The sequence below is a fragment of the Prionailurus bengalensis genome, chromosome C2 (assembly GCF_016509475.1).
Source record: "Prionailurus bengalensis isolate Pbe53 chromosome C2, Fcat_Pben_1.1_paternal_pri, whole genome shotgun sequence".
Lineage (NCBI taxonomy): Eukaryota > Metazoa > Chordata > Mammalia > Carnivora > Felidae > Prionailurus > Prionailurus bengalensis.
Window position 1 is genome coordinate 84,882,050 of NC_057350.1, and position 15,709 is coordinate 84,897,758.

Genomic DNA, 15,709 nt, shown 5'->3' on the forward strand with positions numbered 1-15,709 from the left:
ACAAAGCCCTAGTGATCTGAGTTATGGGACACACATTATCAGAGCTTTTATAATTTTTGATGAGTTCTTAAAAAGTTGCTCAAAATACTTAAGGTTTTTAATATCAGAGCCTAGACAGGATCATAAAGATGATCTTACTGTGGTTTTAAAACTGTTTTACCTGTAAAGCCAGACACTTCTATAAGGGTATCTTCAGGCTGTCAAGAGACAGGCAGCCCGGGTTCTATTCTCCTGTTTTAACCATTACAAATCCATTTTATAAGAATTCTTTTTAAGCAAAGAAGACCATAATTTCCTGAAGGTGCACAGTATGACGAATTTACAGTTCAAATAACGAAGTCGGTAAGGTGGCCCTCAACCAATAAACAATTCTTTCTAGAGCCACCGAATGATTTTAAACTGTATCATTATACATCTTCATTGGTGAAACGGAGTTACACAATACTTAGGAATATATATTTGATTATCCGATTCTCCTGGGCACAAATTTTTCCTATGGTGTTACTATTTAAAAGTTGGTACCTATATCCAAAAGCTTATAAAAGTTCTTGCTGTACATTTTCCTCAGAAAAACCCAAATATTCTAATAACAGAACTTGGAAAGGGTACATTTTAAAATACTATATGACATTATTTAGATTTCTAAATACTGATGTTCTTGATTTACAAATGACCAACACTTAGGGGTGCCTGGGTGGCTCAGTCACCCAACTCTTGATTTCGGCTCAGGTCATGATCTCATGGTTTGTGAGTTCAAGCCCTGCATCAAGACTCTGTGCTGACAGTGCAGAGCCTGCTTGGGATTTCCTCTCTCTCTCTCAAAAATAAACAAGCATTAAAAAAGACAACAACCAAAAAACCAAATGACCCACACCTATAAATGTTTTTCTTAAATAATAGTTAAGAGGCCATGAGAGTTACTAGTATATGAAAGTAATTCACTTTACAACAAATACTTACTGAAATGCTAACTATGTGCCAGCATTGTTCTGGATATTAAAATGAATGTTAAGTAGAAGAATGTCTTTTTCTCATGGATGTTACAGTGTGGCAGGTGAACTACATCATAAACAATTAGGAAACAAGCAATGGGAGAAAATAAACCATAAAAGGGAGGCAGGTGAGCAGAGATGAGTATGGAGCATACATTTATAGAAATGCAGAAATAAGAGATCATGAGTTCCTAAGACTGAAAGAGAGCTGCTTAAAAATCTTCCTCTTCAGATGAAGTGTGGCACTTTGTTTTTGTAAGATTCTCCTACATTCTTCTAGTAATAGACCTAATTCACAAACCATAAAATTCATTCCTTTAAAGAGAACAATTTAGTGGTTTTTAGTGTATTCACAGAGTTGTACAATCATGACTACTATCTAATTACAGAACATTTTCATCATCCCTAAAAGGAATCCCATATTCATTAGCAGACACTTCCTTTTTACCCCTTCTTCCAGACCCTGGCAACTACTAATGTGCTTTTTGTCTCTATGAATTCCATTAATCTGGATATTTCATATACATGGAACATGTGACCATTTATGACTAGCTTCTTTTACGAGGCATAACCTTTCCAAGATTCATCCATGTTGTAGCATATAAGTATTTCATTCCTTTTAATGGCCAAATAACATTCCATTATAAGGAGATGACGCATTGTTTAATCCATGCATCAGCTGATGGAATTTGAATGTTTCCACCTTTTGGCTATTTAGCAAAAATGCTACTAAGTTTTTGTGTGAACATGTGTTCAGTTCTCTTGGGTGTATAACTAGCAGTGAATGGGTTATACAGTTACCTTTATTACTCTATGTTCTGTGAGAAACTGTCAAACTATTTTCTAAAGTGTTTGTACCATTTATATTCTCACCAGCAATGAAGGTGCCAGTTTCTCCACATCCTTGGGATTCCCCTATATTCTTTTAGTAAACTCCTCTTTTTAATGTATTAATTTGAATGGTCTTTGTAGCCAGAAATACCCTGATTGTAATAGGTTCAAAGAGAAGACTTGAATTTTAGCAGGTTAAAAGTCATTTTATAACCAAAGAATGTGGAAGACAACACATACTGTAACAGAACTGCAGAATGTCTATAATTTTTTTTATAAATTACTAATGCAAAAATGAAGCCTTAAATCTTTCATATGTATATCTTCTAGTTTTATATATTTTAGAAATCTCCACTCACCAAAGCAAATTCATCTACATGAATTCTGGTTTTTTCTATTTCTCCACCTACACAATTAGGAAGAATTGATGATTCAGCTCCTTTAGCAAATAAAAACTTCTCACCTAAAGAGAAAAATCAGTTATCAGACTCTTAATATTAGATAAATAAAAATTCATAAAAACTTAGACAGGTTACCTGAAGGTGCCTGAACAATCACACTCATTCTCCTACGATCTGAGTCAAATTCGAGAATATGAAGCAGTTTGTACCTAAGGAAAAAAAAATAAGATAAAAAGTCTACTTTTTTTGAATAGTAAGTGAATCTTTGACAAGAACCCCTATAAAAGATAAAATGGTTGATTTAGAATAAGAAATTAATCTCAAGTACATTTTCAAGATGATGGGTTATGAATCACTAATAATAACACAAGATAGAAATAGAAGGAACTGACATTTATTGAGTACTTACCAAATGCCATGTACTTTACCTACCTTATGTCATTTAATACCCATGAGAACCAAAGAAGGTAGGTCTTATCTCATTTTACAGATGAGGACTATTAAACTCAGAAAGATTAAGTAATTTTCCTAAAGTCAAATAAGTTTGTGAGTGGCACAGCAAGGATTGGAATCCAGATCTGCCCAGCTCCACGTTTTTCTAAAAAAGGTAATTGATTCTCAACCCTTTTCTCTGCCCAAACACACCTGAGAAATACAACACACTGACATTAGTAACAGAGGATCATTACAGCAGTGATTCTGAACCTAGAACAGTGTACGTGTGTACAGGTAGGGAAACAAATGCCTTTATAGGCAGCAGTAAAAGAATTTGTGTGGATGGGTCAGGTGTGGCTTGAAGTTTTGGGGATGGATTTATATAATGATGTTTATATGAAATGTTTTGTACATCTCAAAGAAAAACACTGAGTGGGATGATGGTTTGTAAGTTGATGAAATGAGCTACATAGGCTTCTACATGAAATTAGCCAAAAAATGGCTCTATTTTAGTTTGGAAAACCATAGTTTGGCAAGGGACAGCTACAGTTGAGATATAATTGGAATTGATAAAACAATGGAAGATATGACTAGAACAGGAATGGACTAATTTATAAAGCAGTGTAAATATAAGGAAGGTTTTCTTTATTCAGTAAGAACTTATGGAACTCATTACCCCAGGAGTGTATAAAAATAAACATATGAGTAAATTCAAGAACCATTAAGCTAAAATACAAATGAAAGATTCACAGTAGAATGTTATTATTACTGTGAAAAAGTACAATGGAGTAGTAACATCATTCTAGAGCAGGGGTCAGTAAACTTTTTCTGTAAAGGTCCAGACAGTACATATTTTAGGCTATGCAGGCTATATATGGTTTCTGTTGCATTTTTTTTTTAAACAACAATCCTTTAAAAGTGTAATATAGCTTGTAGACTGTACAAACCAAGCCATAGACCAGATATGGCCTATGGGCCACAGTTTACAGATTCCTATTCTATACTAAACACACAGAAGATTATAATATAGAAAAAAAATTACCGTTCCAGTTTTCCAAGTGTTTTAACTTCCATAGTTTCTTCAGAATTGCCAATAAATACAATGCCAATTCTAGGGATTAAAAGAGAAGAAATACAGGATTAAAAATTTTTTTTTCAAATGTTTATTTATTTTTGAGTGAAAGAGCACATGAGAGCAGGGTGGGGGCAGAGAGAGGGGGACAGAATATCTGAAGTGGGCTCTGTGCTGACAGCAGAGCCCGATGTGGGGGGCTTGAACTCATGAACCATGAGACCATAACCTGAGCCTAAGTCAGATGCTTAACTGACTGAGCCACCCAGGAACCCTAAGAAATGTAAGATTTAGAGACGCTATTTCATGTTTCACAATATGTCATTATAACTTAGCCTGAATAAAAACATTTAAAATACACATTTAAGATGCATTTAAAAATATTTCTTTGAGGGGCACCTGGGTGGCTCAGTTAAGTGTCTAACTCTTGATTTCGGCTCAGGTCATGATCTCATGGTTCTTTGTGAGATGGAGCCCCAGTTGGGCTCTGCACTGACAGCATGGAGCCTGCTTGGGATTCTCTCTCTTCCTCTCTCTGCCCCTTCCCTGCTTGCATGTGCTCTCTTTCTCTCCGAAAAATAAAAAAAAAATTAATTTGAATATGGCATTATTTTTAAGAACTTGAAGGATCAGAGTAGGTCCAAAACAATACATTCACAAGTATTTCTCACAAATTATATTATTCATATTTCACAGTAACCAGATTTTTAAAAATCTCTTCAAAATATGATTCAATGCAAGCTTGTCAACAAAATTAATGACACATATAAAATTCTCCTTTATGTGTTTATGAATTCTACCTTTATGCATTTATGAATTTTGTCTGACAGTTTAAAATAATTTTCTAGTATTTGTAGTTGTTTATTTAAAAGATGTATTTCTGAAGATTTGAAAATTAGACTAAACTATACCTTGCAGCAGCTTCCACTAGAGCTTTTTCATCTGGTGAAGATGCATAGTACTCCAACTGGGAGGGTGCAAGGTTGGATTGCCAGGGACCATCACCAATGCCATCAGTCTGAACGTTGCTAATCTGTACAGTGTGACAGAGACTGACTGCTTTAAAGAAGAGATCATGTTCTTTAATCTGTAGAAAAATAATATTCACAATAAAAATACCATCCCCAAACAACATTTAGAAAACCATAAGCAGAATTGTAAAAAATGTGAATAAATACTGTTAATAATTGGTTATCTTAGATTTACAACAAGAGTGCTATAATCTTGAACTGCCTGAATACTAGCTGGTTGCTTCTGACTCCAAAAAGTAAAATGTTACATTTGCTTATGACCTTTCAACATAAGAGTATCTTTTGGGAGGCACCGCCAAAATGTAAGACCTCTTAAAAAGTGAGGTCTCTGGGGCGCCTGGGTGGCACAGTCGGTTAAGCGTCCGACTTCAGCCAGGTCACGATCTCGCGGTCCGTGAGTTTGAGCCCCGCATAGGGCTCTGGGCTGATGGCTCAGAGCCTGGAGCCTGTTTCCGATTCTGTGTCTCCCTCTCTCTCTGCCCCTCCCCGTTCATGCTCTGTCTCTCTCTGTCCCCAAAATAAATAAAAACGTTAAAAAAAAAAAAAAATCTAAAACTCTAAGTCTTTCTTAAAAAAAAAAAAAAAAAAAAGTGAGGTCTCAAGAAGCATTAAATAAATGTAAGCTCTATTTCTTAGCAAAGTCTCTTTACTTCTTTACTTCAAGGCATAGGGTTCTTCTTAACTTAGTCTCATTTACCCAGAGAACTAAGGCAAACACACATTAATTGACAAGTTAAACTGGGTTATCACCACAAATTCTCCGTGTTGAATCAAAGGATATACATTTCAAATATATATTTTTTGTCCCACTAACACTTAAACTTTTTTTCCTTTAATCAATCGAGCAACTACCAGAGAGAATTATTTCAAACGAAATTCCAATTTATTAATTTAAAAGTTACTTACTAGTTCAGTTTCATTTTCAGGACTGGTCCTAAAAGAAGAACTAGTTGTAAGATGGGATAAGTTGTTAAGATGGGATAAACTATTAAGATAAGATAAGTTTCCATCTGAAGAGTCTGGTGTTGGTCCTTCAGAGACAAGTCTACCATTGATTTCTTGGTATTTTATGCCATTAATTGAACACTCCCGAAACTGCATCTCATTTTCTGTCAATGTGCCAGTTTTATCTGTAAACACATATTCCACCTAGAGATGAAAGATAAAAGAAAAAAAAACTTTTGTGTTTATGGTACTATGTTAAACAAAAAAACCTTGTCGCCAATCTCCTAATGTCAAGCTTACCTATTAACATTGGCATACTGATGCCGAGATTCCTTTAATCCAAGCACAATAATTAAAGATACCCAGAAACAAAACAGGGTAACATAAAATAATTTCAGTCTATATACACATACACTTTGAAGTTTGTGGCATTTTTACATGCATGTTCATCTGTAGAGCTGACTGATAATGTGGTATTAATAGTTCTTTTTCCTCTCCTGGATAAGGTATTTTGAAGTAGTAGGATTAAGAATGATCTTTGAGCAAGGGTGGAAGGGATGCTTAATAACCTAGAATGTGAAAGGGTATGTGGTCCAGAAGAAATGGTACAGAGCTGGGAATAGGAACACAAAGTCATAGCAACACAAGAAGTCAGAGATAGAAAGTTATCTAAAATAGATAGATGGGGGAAAATGAAACCAAGGGTAGGAGACAAACTCAGGGAAAAGGAAAATGTTTAAGTGAAAATATGTTATTTTTTTATTTTTTAATTTTTATTTATTTAAAAAAATTTTTTTTAATGTTTATTTATTTTTGAGAGAGACAGAGAGAGACAGAGCTGGGGAGGAACAGAGAGAGAGGGAGACACAGAATCCGAAACAGGCTCCAGGCTCTGAGCTGTCAGCACAGGGCCCGATGCGGGGCTCAAACTCACAAACCGCGAGATCATGACCTGAGCCGAAGCCAGACGCTCAACCGACTGAGCCACCCAGGCGCCCCTAAATGAAAATATTTTAAAAAGGTAAGACAAATAATTGTATTACTCTTGGAGACTAATTTTGGAAAATTAAGCCTAAAAGAAGGTAGGTCCAAAAAGAGAAGATTGAAATAGTTCAATCTTGATACAAACTAGGATCACGGTGAGGATTTAATTAATGCATTGATGATTTGAGAAAGTCATCATTTAAAAAGCGAGGTAGACATCATAAGGAAAAACAATAACCACAGACCAATATCCCTTATGAACATAAACACAAACCAAATCTAGAACAATATAAAAAATACACACCATGAACATGTGGGATTCATCCCTGGAATGCAAAACTGGTTCAACATCAATTAATCAATGAAACCCACCATAATAAGTTGGCACTTGTTCTTTATTCTATTATTAAAATGATCATCTCAACAGATGCAGAAAAAGCATTTAACAGAATCCAATACCCTTTCATGATAAAAACATTCAACAAATTAGGGACAGGCTATTTCCTCAACCTGATAAAATACGTCTACAAAACCCCATAATTAGCATTTGATGAAGAAAGACTGAATGCTTTCCCTTAAACTGAGTTCAGGAATAAAGCAAAAATGTCTGTTCTTGCCACTTTTATTTTATGATACAAAATATATCAACAAACAGAACTAATACTCCAAAAGTGATTAGAATAGACAGAGATCTGTCAGTCATGGAGGACTTTTTAGAATTAAAAGATTAGATACAGATGAATAAAATAAATCAATTTTCATTTTTAAAAATTTGTATAAAATCAAGAAGTTTTAACTTTAGTGATAAAGAGGGCACTGTACACCACCCTAAGAGTAGTTTCTTTAACAGTATGGAAATTTAAGGACATAGGAGAGTGTGAAATAAAGTAGATTTCACTGGTATAAAAATAGGTAAAGGAATATAGGCAATAAACATATTATGAAATAGTTGCAGGCTTAAAAGTAAAAAGAAAGGCTGAGATGAATTAGAAATTTTACAAAGTTATCACTTAAAGTTTATTAAAAAGAAAACAGATATGGATACGCACAGTGTGAAGTTTCAGAAAAACAACATTCTAACATGAAGGAAAGAGGAAGAGAAGAAAATTGGGATAGAAAAGGTCAAAGGAAAGAAAAAATGGGAAAAAATGTGTTTGGAGAGGTAAAAGCAGGCTCTGTTTTTAGGTCCTGAATATGTGATACATAATTAAAGAAATGTGACATAAATTAATATTTAGCATAAGTTACTACAGCCTCCTAAATGTTAAAAATAAATGGATCAACTTCTGGTTAAAAATGGCAGGCTGAGCAAGTACAATTATCTCTGCTCCTCTTGAAACTTCACTTAAGTAAGAATAGAGGAATAAAAAAAGAACAAAAATAATGGTAGATGAGACAACATGAGAAGGGAGATATAACAAGTTTGGAAGATGGAAAGGAGCTGAATGAGTGGCAAGTGACTTAAGAGAACACAGAATATGAAACCTAAGCAATGGGGGCAATCTTTTCCCAGAAACTCGCAGAAAATGGAGGTATCAGGAACAGTCTGGAACCTGAAATCACCTCATAATTTGCAAACCTGAGATTGCCTTACATCTATCCGAGCAACAGCTAGAAGGTTTATTGTCTAAGGAGGAGCTTGAACCAGAGAGAATCTGAACCCTGTGGAAAGCTGAAAACAGGTGTGAGGCAGCTAAAAACAGGAGTGCGGCAGTACACTAAAAACGGAGATTTCTACTGGATGGCCCTAACAATCACAAGCACCAGAAATACTAACTGGAGTAATTCTCTCTGGGGAAACTGAGAAAAGACCAACACTGATGTCTGGGGATGTGCCAAAAAATAGCTGGGCTGCTAGGGTTTTCTATGGAAAACTTTTAAGCTTGTAAAGAAAACCAAAGATTAGCATTCATTTGAGGATCACTCCTTAAAAGAAAGGTAGAGTCTAAGACAAATTAGACAGTTTGCTACAACAAGGTCATGAAAACATGAACTTATAACAATATGGCTGATATATAAGGGAACAATTTGAACATAACGTGCACTTTGCATTTGGTTATGCACAATTTCCTTTGTGAGAAACACCAGCAAACTGCCAAGCCCAGAAGGAACACGTGAAATGTGCAAGTCTCAAACAGGTACCAGTTACCTCAGGTCACCATGGGTGTTATAAGCCACACCCATCCACTTCTGTTTTCAGATAACCTTCCTTTCTATACTTTACAATGACACACAGGTAGCAATACTTCGATGATGGTCACTTCTACAAGAAACCTTCTGGTCTATTTCAAGATAAAATGCCACATATATTACAGTACTTATGCATTTCTTAACAATCTATTTTAAATGTGTCATTGACAAAGTTTTTGTTGTACTCCTAATCCCATTAGTCCTGTGGCTTTTACTAAGTAATTTTAAGTAGCACAATAAGTTTTAGGAATGCATATGCCATATTGTAGTAGAACAGACTACTGAGAAAGGAACTAGGGGCAAAGAGAAAATGCAAGGAGCACAAGACTAAATAGCCATCATTAATATCTTCAGAGAGCTAAAAGAATAGATTATATTCGGGGCGCCTGGGTGGCGCAGTCGGTTAAGCGTCCGACTTCAGCCAGGTCACGATCTCGCGGTCTGTGAGTTCGAGCCCCACGTCAGGCTCTGGGCTGATGGCTCAGAGCCTGGAGCCTGTTTCCGATTCTGTGTCTCCCTCTCTCTCTGCCCCTCCCCCGTTCATGCTCTGTCTCTCTCTGTTCCAAAAATAAATAAACGTTGAAAAAAAAAAATTAAAAAAAAAAAAGAATAGATTATATTCAAGAAAAGGAATATGATGCAATTAAAAAAGATTATTCAAATATACTAGAATATTAGAAATTAAAAATATTATAACAGAAATAAAAGAAATTAAAAGATAGGTAGAAAGATAGAGTTGACAAATTCTTCCAGAATTATAAAAACAAACAAGTAAAGGAAAACTGAAAGTCAAAGAAAGAGAATGAGAGAATCAAGATAAATGGTCTGATATCTAAATACTAAATTAAAAAAGACATGTTATCAAAGAAATTATGTAAGAAAAATTCTAGAATTGAAGTACATGTATTTCCAGACTGAAAGGGCTCACAGAGTTCACTGTCCAATGAAAGCATAAAAAAAAAAAAAAAAAAGAAGACTGACACCAAGGTACCTCATCATGAAATTTCAGAATCATCACATTAAGAGAAGATCCTAAAGACTTCCAGAGATAAAATAACAGATCACACACAAAGAACTCGGAATCAGAATGGCATTGCATTTCTTAACAGCAACACTGGAAGCCAGAAAAAAATGGAGAAATGCTTTTAAAATATGGAAGAATGATAATTTCCAACCTGGGATGCATTATACAACTAAATTACTAATCAAGTGTAAAAAAGGAATAAAGAATTTTCACACATCCAAAGTCTCAAAATATTCTCCTCTCATGCATCCTTTTTCAGGAAGTTATTAGAAGATGTTTTCCACCAAAATGAGAGAAAAAGACACATGTGGGGTGACACGGGATCCAGGAGATCCAAAACAAGAGAGAGGCAAAGGAATTTCTAGAGTAATGGTAAAGGGAAGTCCTGGGTGACAGCTAAGAAGCAGGCCCAGAAATAAGTCCAAATTGAAGCAGAAAGACAAAAGTCTTCAAAAAAGCTGCCACCATAAAAAGAAAGAGAAAGGAAATCCTAGATTACTTGATATGTTTGAGTATGTAGAGAGATATTTCAAATATTAATCAGAGACTTGTTTGTGGCATACAGAAATTAAGCAAATGAAAAAACAGAGCAATGAACTCTAGGGAAAATAACATATAAAAAAGAAAGTGTAATTATAGTATCATAGGATACACATAAAGAACTAGGAATTAGTGAGCAATACTAAGCGTCAACATGTCAATAACATTTACTGAATCCCTAATTGTGATATAACAATATTAGAGGGCTATAGGGAGGCAAAGTGGGTATGTATCTGAGTATGTGTGTATAAACAGCAGCATAAGAGTATATCTTTATATTCCGTAATAATGTCTAAAATTTAAAAATCAAGAAAGAACACTATATACAGTAGTGCTAAATAATGGGAAAAAACGATTTCAGATTTAAAAATGAGAAACAAGAGTTAGGTGTGGAGCAAAGTAGGGCTATTTTTTGGTATAAGCCTCATAGTATTTTTCTTTGTATATGTATTGTTTTGATAAAAATAAAATATTAGCAAAACAAAATAAAACGATCTTTTTTACCTGTCCAAGCTCTTCATTCAGATCAGAAGTATTGACTTGAGCTTTCTGGTCTGATTCTTCATGATAGAGATCAAGATCCCAGCCAATAAAAAATGATCCAAGAAATTTTTGCATTTCGACTGTCACATATAATGAAATTGGAATGATGAAATTGTAGAGTACCAAAAAGGCAAGGAAGTCTGAAATGAATCTCAGAATCTAGGCAAAAAAATGATTGATACAAGAATACATATGAGAATTTCCTCAGTATGACTGGAGAAAAATTATCAGAAAGTTTCATGTCTAAACAGACCATCAACTATATTCTGAAGCAGAAGTTTCATGAATTGAAATTCATTTGTTGAATCATTTTTTTAATACATTTCTTTTGGTTGTTTTATTGCTCATTAGAATCTTGAACAAAACGAAAAAAGAAAAGGTTAAATTCAAACTACTTGTTACTTTTTAGAAGCTACCGAAAGGCCTGATGTGACTCAAATAACCTTTAGCAAAATATTTAATTAATAATTAATAATAATAAGCTACCGAAAGGCCTGATGTGACTCAAATAACCTTTAGCAAAATATTTAATTAATTAATAATAATTAATAATAAATAATAATAAAGAGAAGTATACTTACTCTTCTACTTCTACCTTTCAAAATCAAAGATAACTAAAAATTGACTATAATTTAAAATTTATTTAAAAATTGGTAGACTAGAACTGCTGTAAATTAAAACTCTTACTTACAGATGATATAGTAATAGCCTACTTCAATGGCACAGCAGTTATCACATTTTGACATGCATTCTGTGAAAGGTGAAATACTAATTATGAATGATATGGAAAATATGTTTCTGTGATCTGCTTTGTGGTTTCTTGAGATCCACATCTGTCTTGCAATAGTTGTATTTTAATCTAATGTGAAATCTGGAGACAAAGTTACCAAAATTGCAGATTAAATTGTCTTGGTAGTCCATATTTATTGTTTAAAACATTATATGACAAATTTTGTATCAATACTTCATCTTATCAATGGACTGACAGTAAGACTCCTTGAATTATTCTGACAGAATTGAAAATAAGTCAACTAACTCTTTAATTCACTTACAGCATACAGTAAATAAAATAAAAAAACTGAATTTGTAGTAGTGAAGGGGAATGCCAACACAGATGATTTAAATTTTTGTGATCTCTTATAATTATTCAAGTCATGTCTTAGGAAATACAATTGCTTATACCTTAAAATGCAAAAAGTATACCAGTATAAACATAATGGCCACTCTGACTTGCAGTGTCTTTCTGTCACCCTTCAATAGTAATGGTTTTAGGAGATCACAGTGGTCACTCCTATCAGAAGTCACTACCAAATCATCAACTGTGCCAAAGAATAGTTTCCTTTATAGCAGAGTCAAGAACACCATAAAATACCTTACTACTATTTCTTTGATGTTCTGTTTTTTGGTTATACCAAGGTTCATCCCATTTTTCTTCAGCTTGCCATGTATATTTCAAGATAGTACTGATGATGGCTTCAGAAATAAGGATTATTAGATAAATTATCAAAAATGTATTCATTGACCTGGAATGAGAAAAAAGAGCATATGAAACATATCAATTATGTGTTACTATATTCAAATGCCTGAAAATTTTATACTGGTATTAAATAAAATATAAAAATATATAAGATATCATGTAGCTATTTAAAGGAAACAATCTTTGTATTTTAAGAAATGACCATTCAATAGAATCTGTTTACCAAGGGATAAAATAGCTAATACAGAAGATTATAAGCCTATTTGAATTGGTTATATTACTGTTCAAAATGCTTACAGTAAATGACAGTTTTGGCCAGTTACTCTCACCATAAGTAGCTATTCTAAGATTTTTTACATTTTTAGCATCTAGTGTTAAGTATAAATATAACTAACATTTATATAGCATTAAAAGTTTTATAAAACTTTGTCACATCCACTAGCTTGTCAAATCTTCGTAAAACCTCTGGGAGGAGATCACACCCTTTTTAAGGATTAAGACCAAAGCCTAAATAAAAATTATCCTGTAAATTTACAAAAATCACATAAGTCAGGAATTAACTTTAGAATCCCTGTTCTTTTCTCCAGGCAAGATTGACATTACAATATTTCACGAAGCAAGCTTAATATCACATCTTTGATTCTTTAATCAGCACTAATTTCAGTTTCTGTCGGTGTTTCTTTACTAATGTTAACTATCTAGTGCTGTGATGGTTAATCTAAACTTGACTGGGCTAAGAGATGACAGCTGGTAAAACATTACTTTGGGGTGTGTCTGTGAGGGTATTTATCTAGCTCTTCCAGAGATTACTATTTGATACTACTATTTGATACTATAAATACTGTATCTTCCAGAGATTAGTATTTGATAAAACAGTCTCAGTACAGAAATATGCCCTTACCAACGTAGGTGGGTATCATAACTGAGGGCCCAAATGAAATAAAAAAGGCAAAGGATGAATTTTTTTCTTTTCTTAAGTTGGGATGTCAGAACTCCAGGTTTGTATCAGGGGCCATCCTCAGGCCTTTGGATACTGATTGCATCAGCTTTCCTGTTTCTCCAGTTTGCAGACTGCAGACTGTGGGATTTTGTGGCCTTCACAACCACATGAGCCAACTCCTATAATAAATCTCTTACATACATCTACGTATATTCCTACTGGTTCTGTTTCTCCGGAGAACACTAATACAAGTGCTATAAATTTCTCTCTCAGCACTGCTTTAGCTTCATCCTTCAAAATTTGATGCACTGTATTTTCATTAACTTCTGGATATTAAAAAAAAAAAAGTTCTTTAAAATTTTCTCTGTGACCCATAGAATATTTAAAAGTAAGAGTTCTAGCTGCTCCATGTCCTAGCCAGTATTTCGAACCTTTAGATTTTTAATTTTTGTCAATCCTCTAAGTGTATATTGGTGTATCTCTTTACAGTTTTAATTTGCATCTTTCTCATGACTAATAACATTGTACACTTTTTTGTATGTTTACTAGCCTTTTGTACATTTCTTTGTAAAAATTTCTCTGCTCCAGTCTTATATCCATTTTTTTCATTGCATTGTTTTTATTATAGACTTAGAGGAGCTTTTAATGTATCATTATATATTCTGGATACAAATCCTTTGTCAGATAAATGTTTTATGATACCATCACCCAGTTTGTGGCTTCCTTGATCATTTCCTTAATTGCGTAGTCTAAGAAGTTTTTAATTTTGCGGAAGTAGAGCTAGCCAATTTTTTCTTTTGTGGTATTGTTTATTTATCCTACAAAATATTTACCTATCCCCAGGTTGTGAAGAAATCTTCCTAAGTTTTCTTCTAAAAGTTTTATAGTTTCGGGTGCCAGGGTGGCTTAGTCACTAAGCATCCGATTTTGGCTCAGATCATGATCTCACAGTTTGCAAGTTCGAGCCCTGCATAGGGCTCTGTACGGACAGCTTGGAGCCTGGAGCCTGCTTTGGATTCTGTCTCCCTCTCTTTCTGTCCCTCCCCGGCTTGAGCTGTCTCTCTCTCAAAAATAAACAAACATTAAAAAAAATTAAAAGTTTTATAGTTTTAGCCTTTCCATTTAGGTATATGACCCACCTTCAAAAACTTTCTGGAGTATGAGGTAATATAGGAATTGAGGTTTATTATTTTTTTCCCATATGGACATCCAATTATTGTGGCATCTTTTAATGAAAAGACTATCATTTTCCTCACTGAATTTACTTGATGCTTTGGTTGAAAATCAATTGACCATATATGAATGGGTCTATTTCTCAACTCTAGTTTATTCCAATGAAATGTCTTTTTTTGCTAATACCATATTATATTTACTATAGCTTTGCACCCACTCTCTATTGTATACTTTTTATTTACAACCTGAAATTCTTTATTATTATTTTTTAAATATAATTTGTTGTCAAATTGGCTAACATGCAGTGTGTACAGTGTGCTCTTGCTTTTGTGGGCAGATTCCCGTGATTCATCACTTACATACAACATCCAGTGCTCATCCCAACTGCCCTCCTCAATGCCCATCACTCATTTTCCCCTCTACCCGCCCCCCCATCAACCCTCACTTTGTTCTCTGTATTTAAGAGTCTCTTATGGTTTGCCTCCCTCCCTCTCTGTTTGTAACTATTTTTTTTACCCTTCTCTTCCTCCATGGTCTTCTGTTAATTTTCTCAAGATTCACATATGAATGAAAACATATGATATCTGCCTTTCTCTGACTTATTTCACTTAGCATAAACGTTCCATCAACGTTGCTGCAAATGGCAGGATTTCATTCTTTCTCATTGCCACGTAGTGTTCCATTGTATATATAAACCACACCTTTATCCATTCATCAGTTGACAGACATTTAGGTTCTTTCCATAATTTAGCTATTCTTGAAAGCGCTGCTATAAACATTGGGGTACATGTGCCCCCATGAATCAGCACTCCTGTATCCCTTGGATAAATTCCTAGTAGTGCTATTGCTGGGCTATAGGGTAATTCTATTTTTAATTTTTTGAGGAACCTCCACACTGTTTTCCAGAGCAGCTGCACCAGTTTGCATCCCACCAACAGTGCAAGAGGGCTCCCGTTTCTCCACATCCGCACCAGCATCTGTGGTTTCCTGATTTGTTAATTTTAGCCACTCTGACAGGTATGAGGTGGTATCTCAGTTTGGTTTTGATTTGTCTTTCCCTGATGATGAGTTACGTTGAGCATCTTCTCATGTGTCTGTTGGGCATCTGGATGTCTTCTTTGGAATACTGTC

General features: G+C 34.4%; 1 protein-coding gene across 10 annotated transcripts in view; it reads right to left on the reverse strand.

Moving 5' to 3' along the window:
- Positions 1-15,709, reverse strand: part of ATP11B (ATPase phospholipid transporting 11B (putative)) — a 127,063-nt gene that overhangs the window by 48,488 nt on the left and 62,866 nt on the right. For all 10 annotated transcript variants that reach the window (XM_043594811.1, XM_043594810.1, XM_043594819.1 and 7 more), the window contains exons 11-17: positions 12,361-12,511; positions 10,950-11,147; positions 5,669-5,911; positions 4,643-4,818; positions 3,702-3,770; positions 2,360-2,433; positions 2,183-2,286 (exon numbers count right to left, since the gene is read on the reverse strand). In XM_043594811.1, coding sequence (XP_043450746.1) covers positions 2,183-2,286; positions 2,360-2,433; positions 3,702-3,770; positions 4,643-4,818; positions 5,669-5,911; positions 10,950-11,147; positions 12,361-12,511 — 1,015 coding nt within the window. The remainder of the gene's footprint in view (positions 1-2,182; positions 2,287-2,359; positions 2,434-3,701; positions 3,771-4,642; positions 4,819-5,668; positions 5,912-10,949; positions 11,148-12,360; positions 12,512-15,709) is intronic.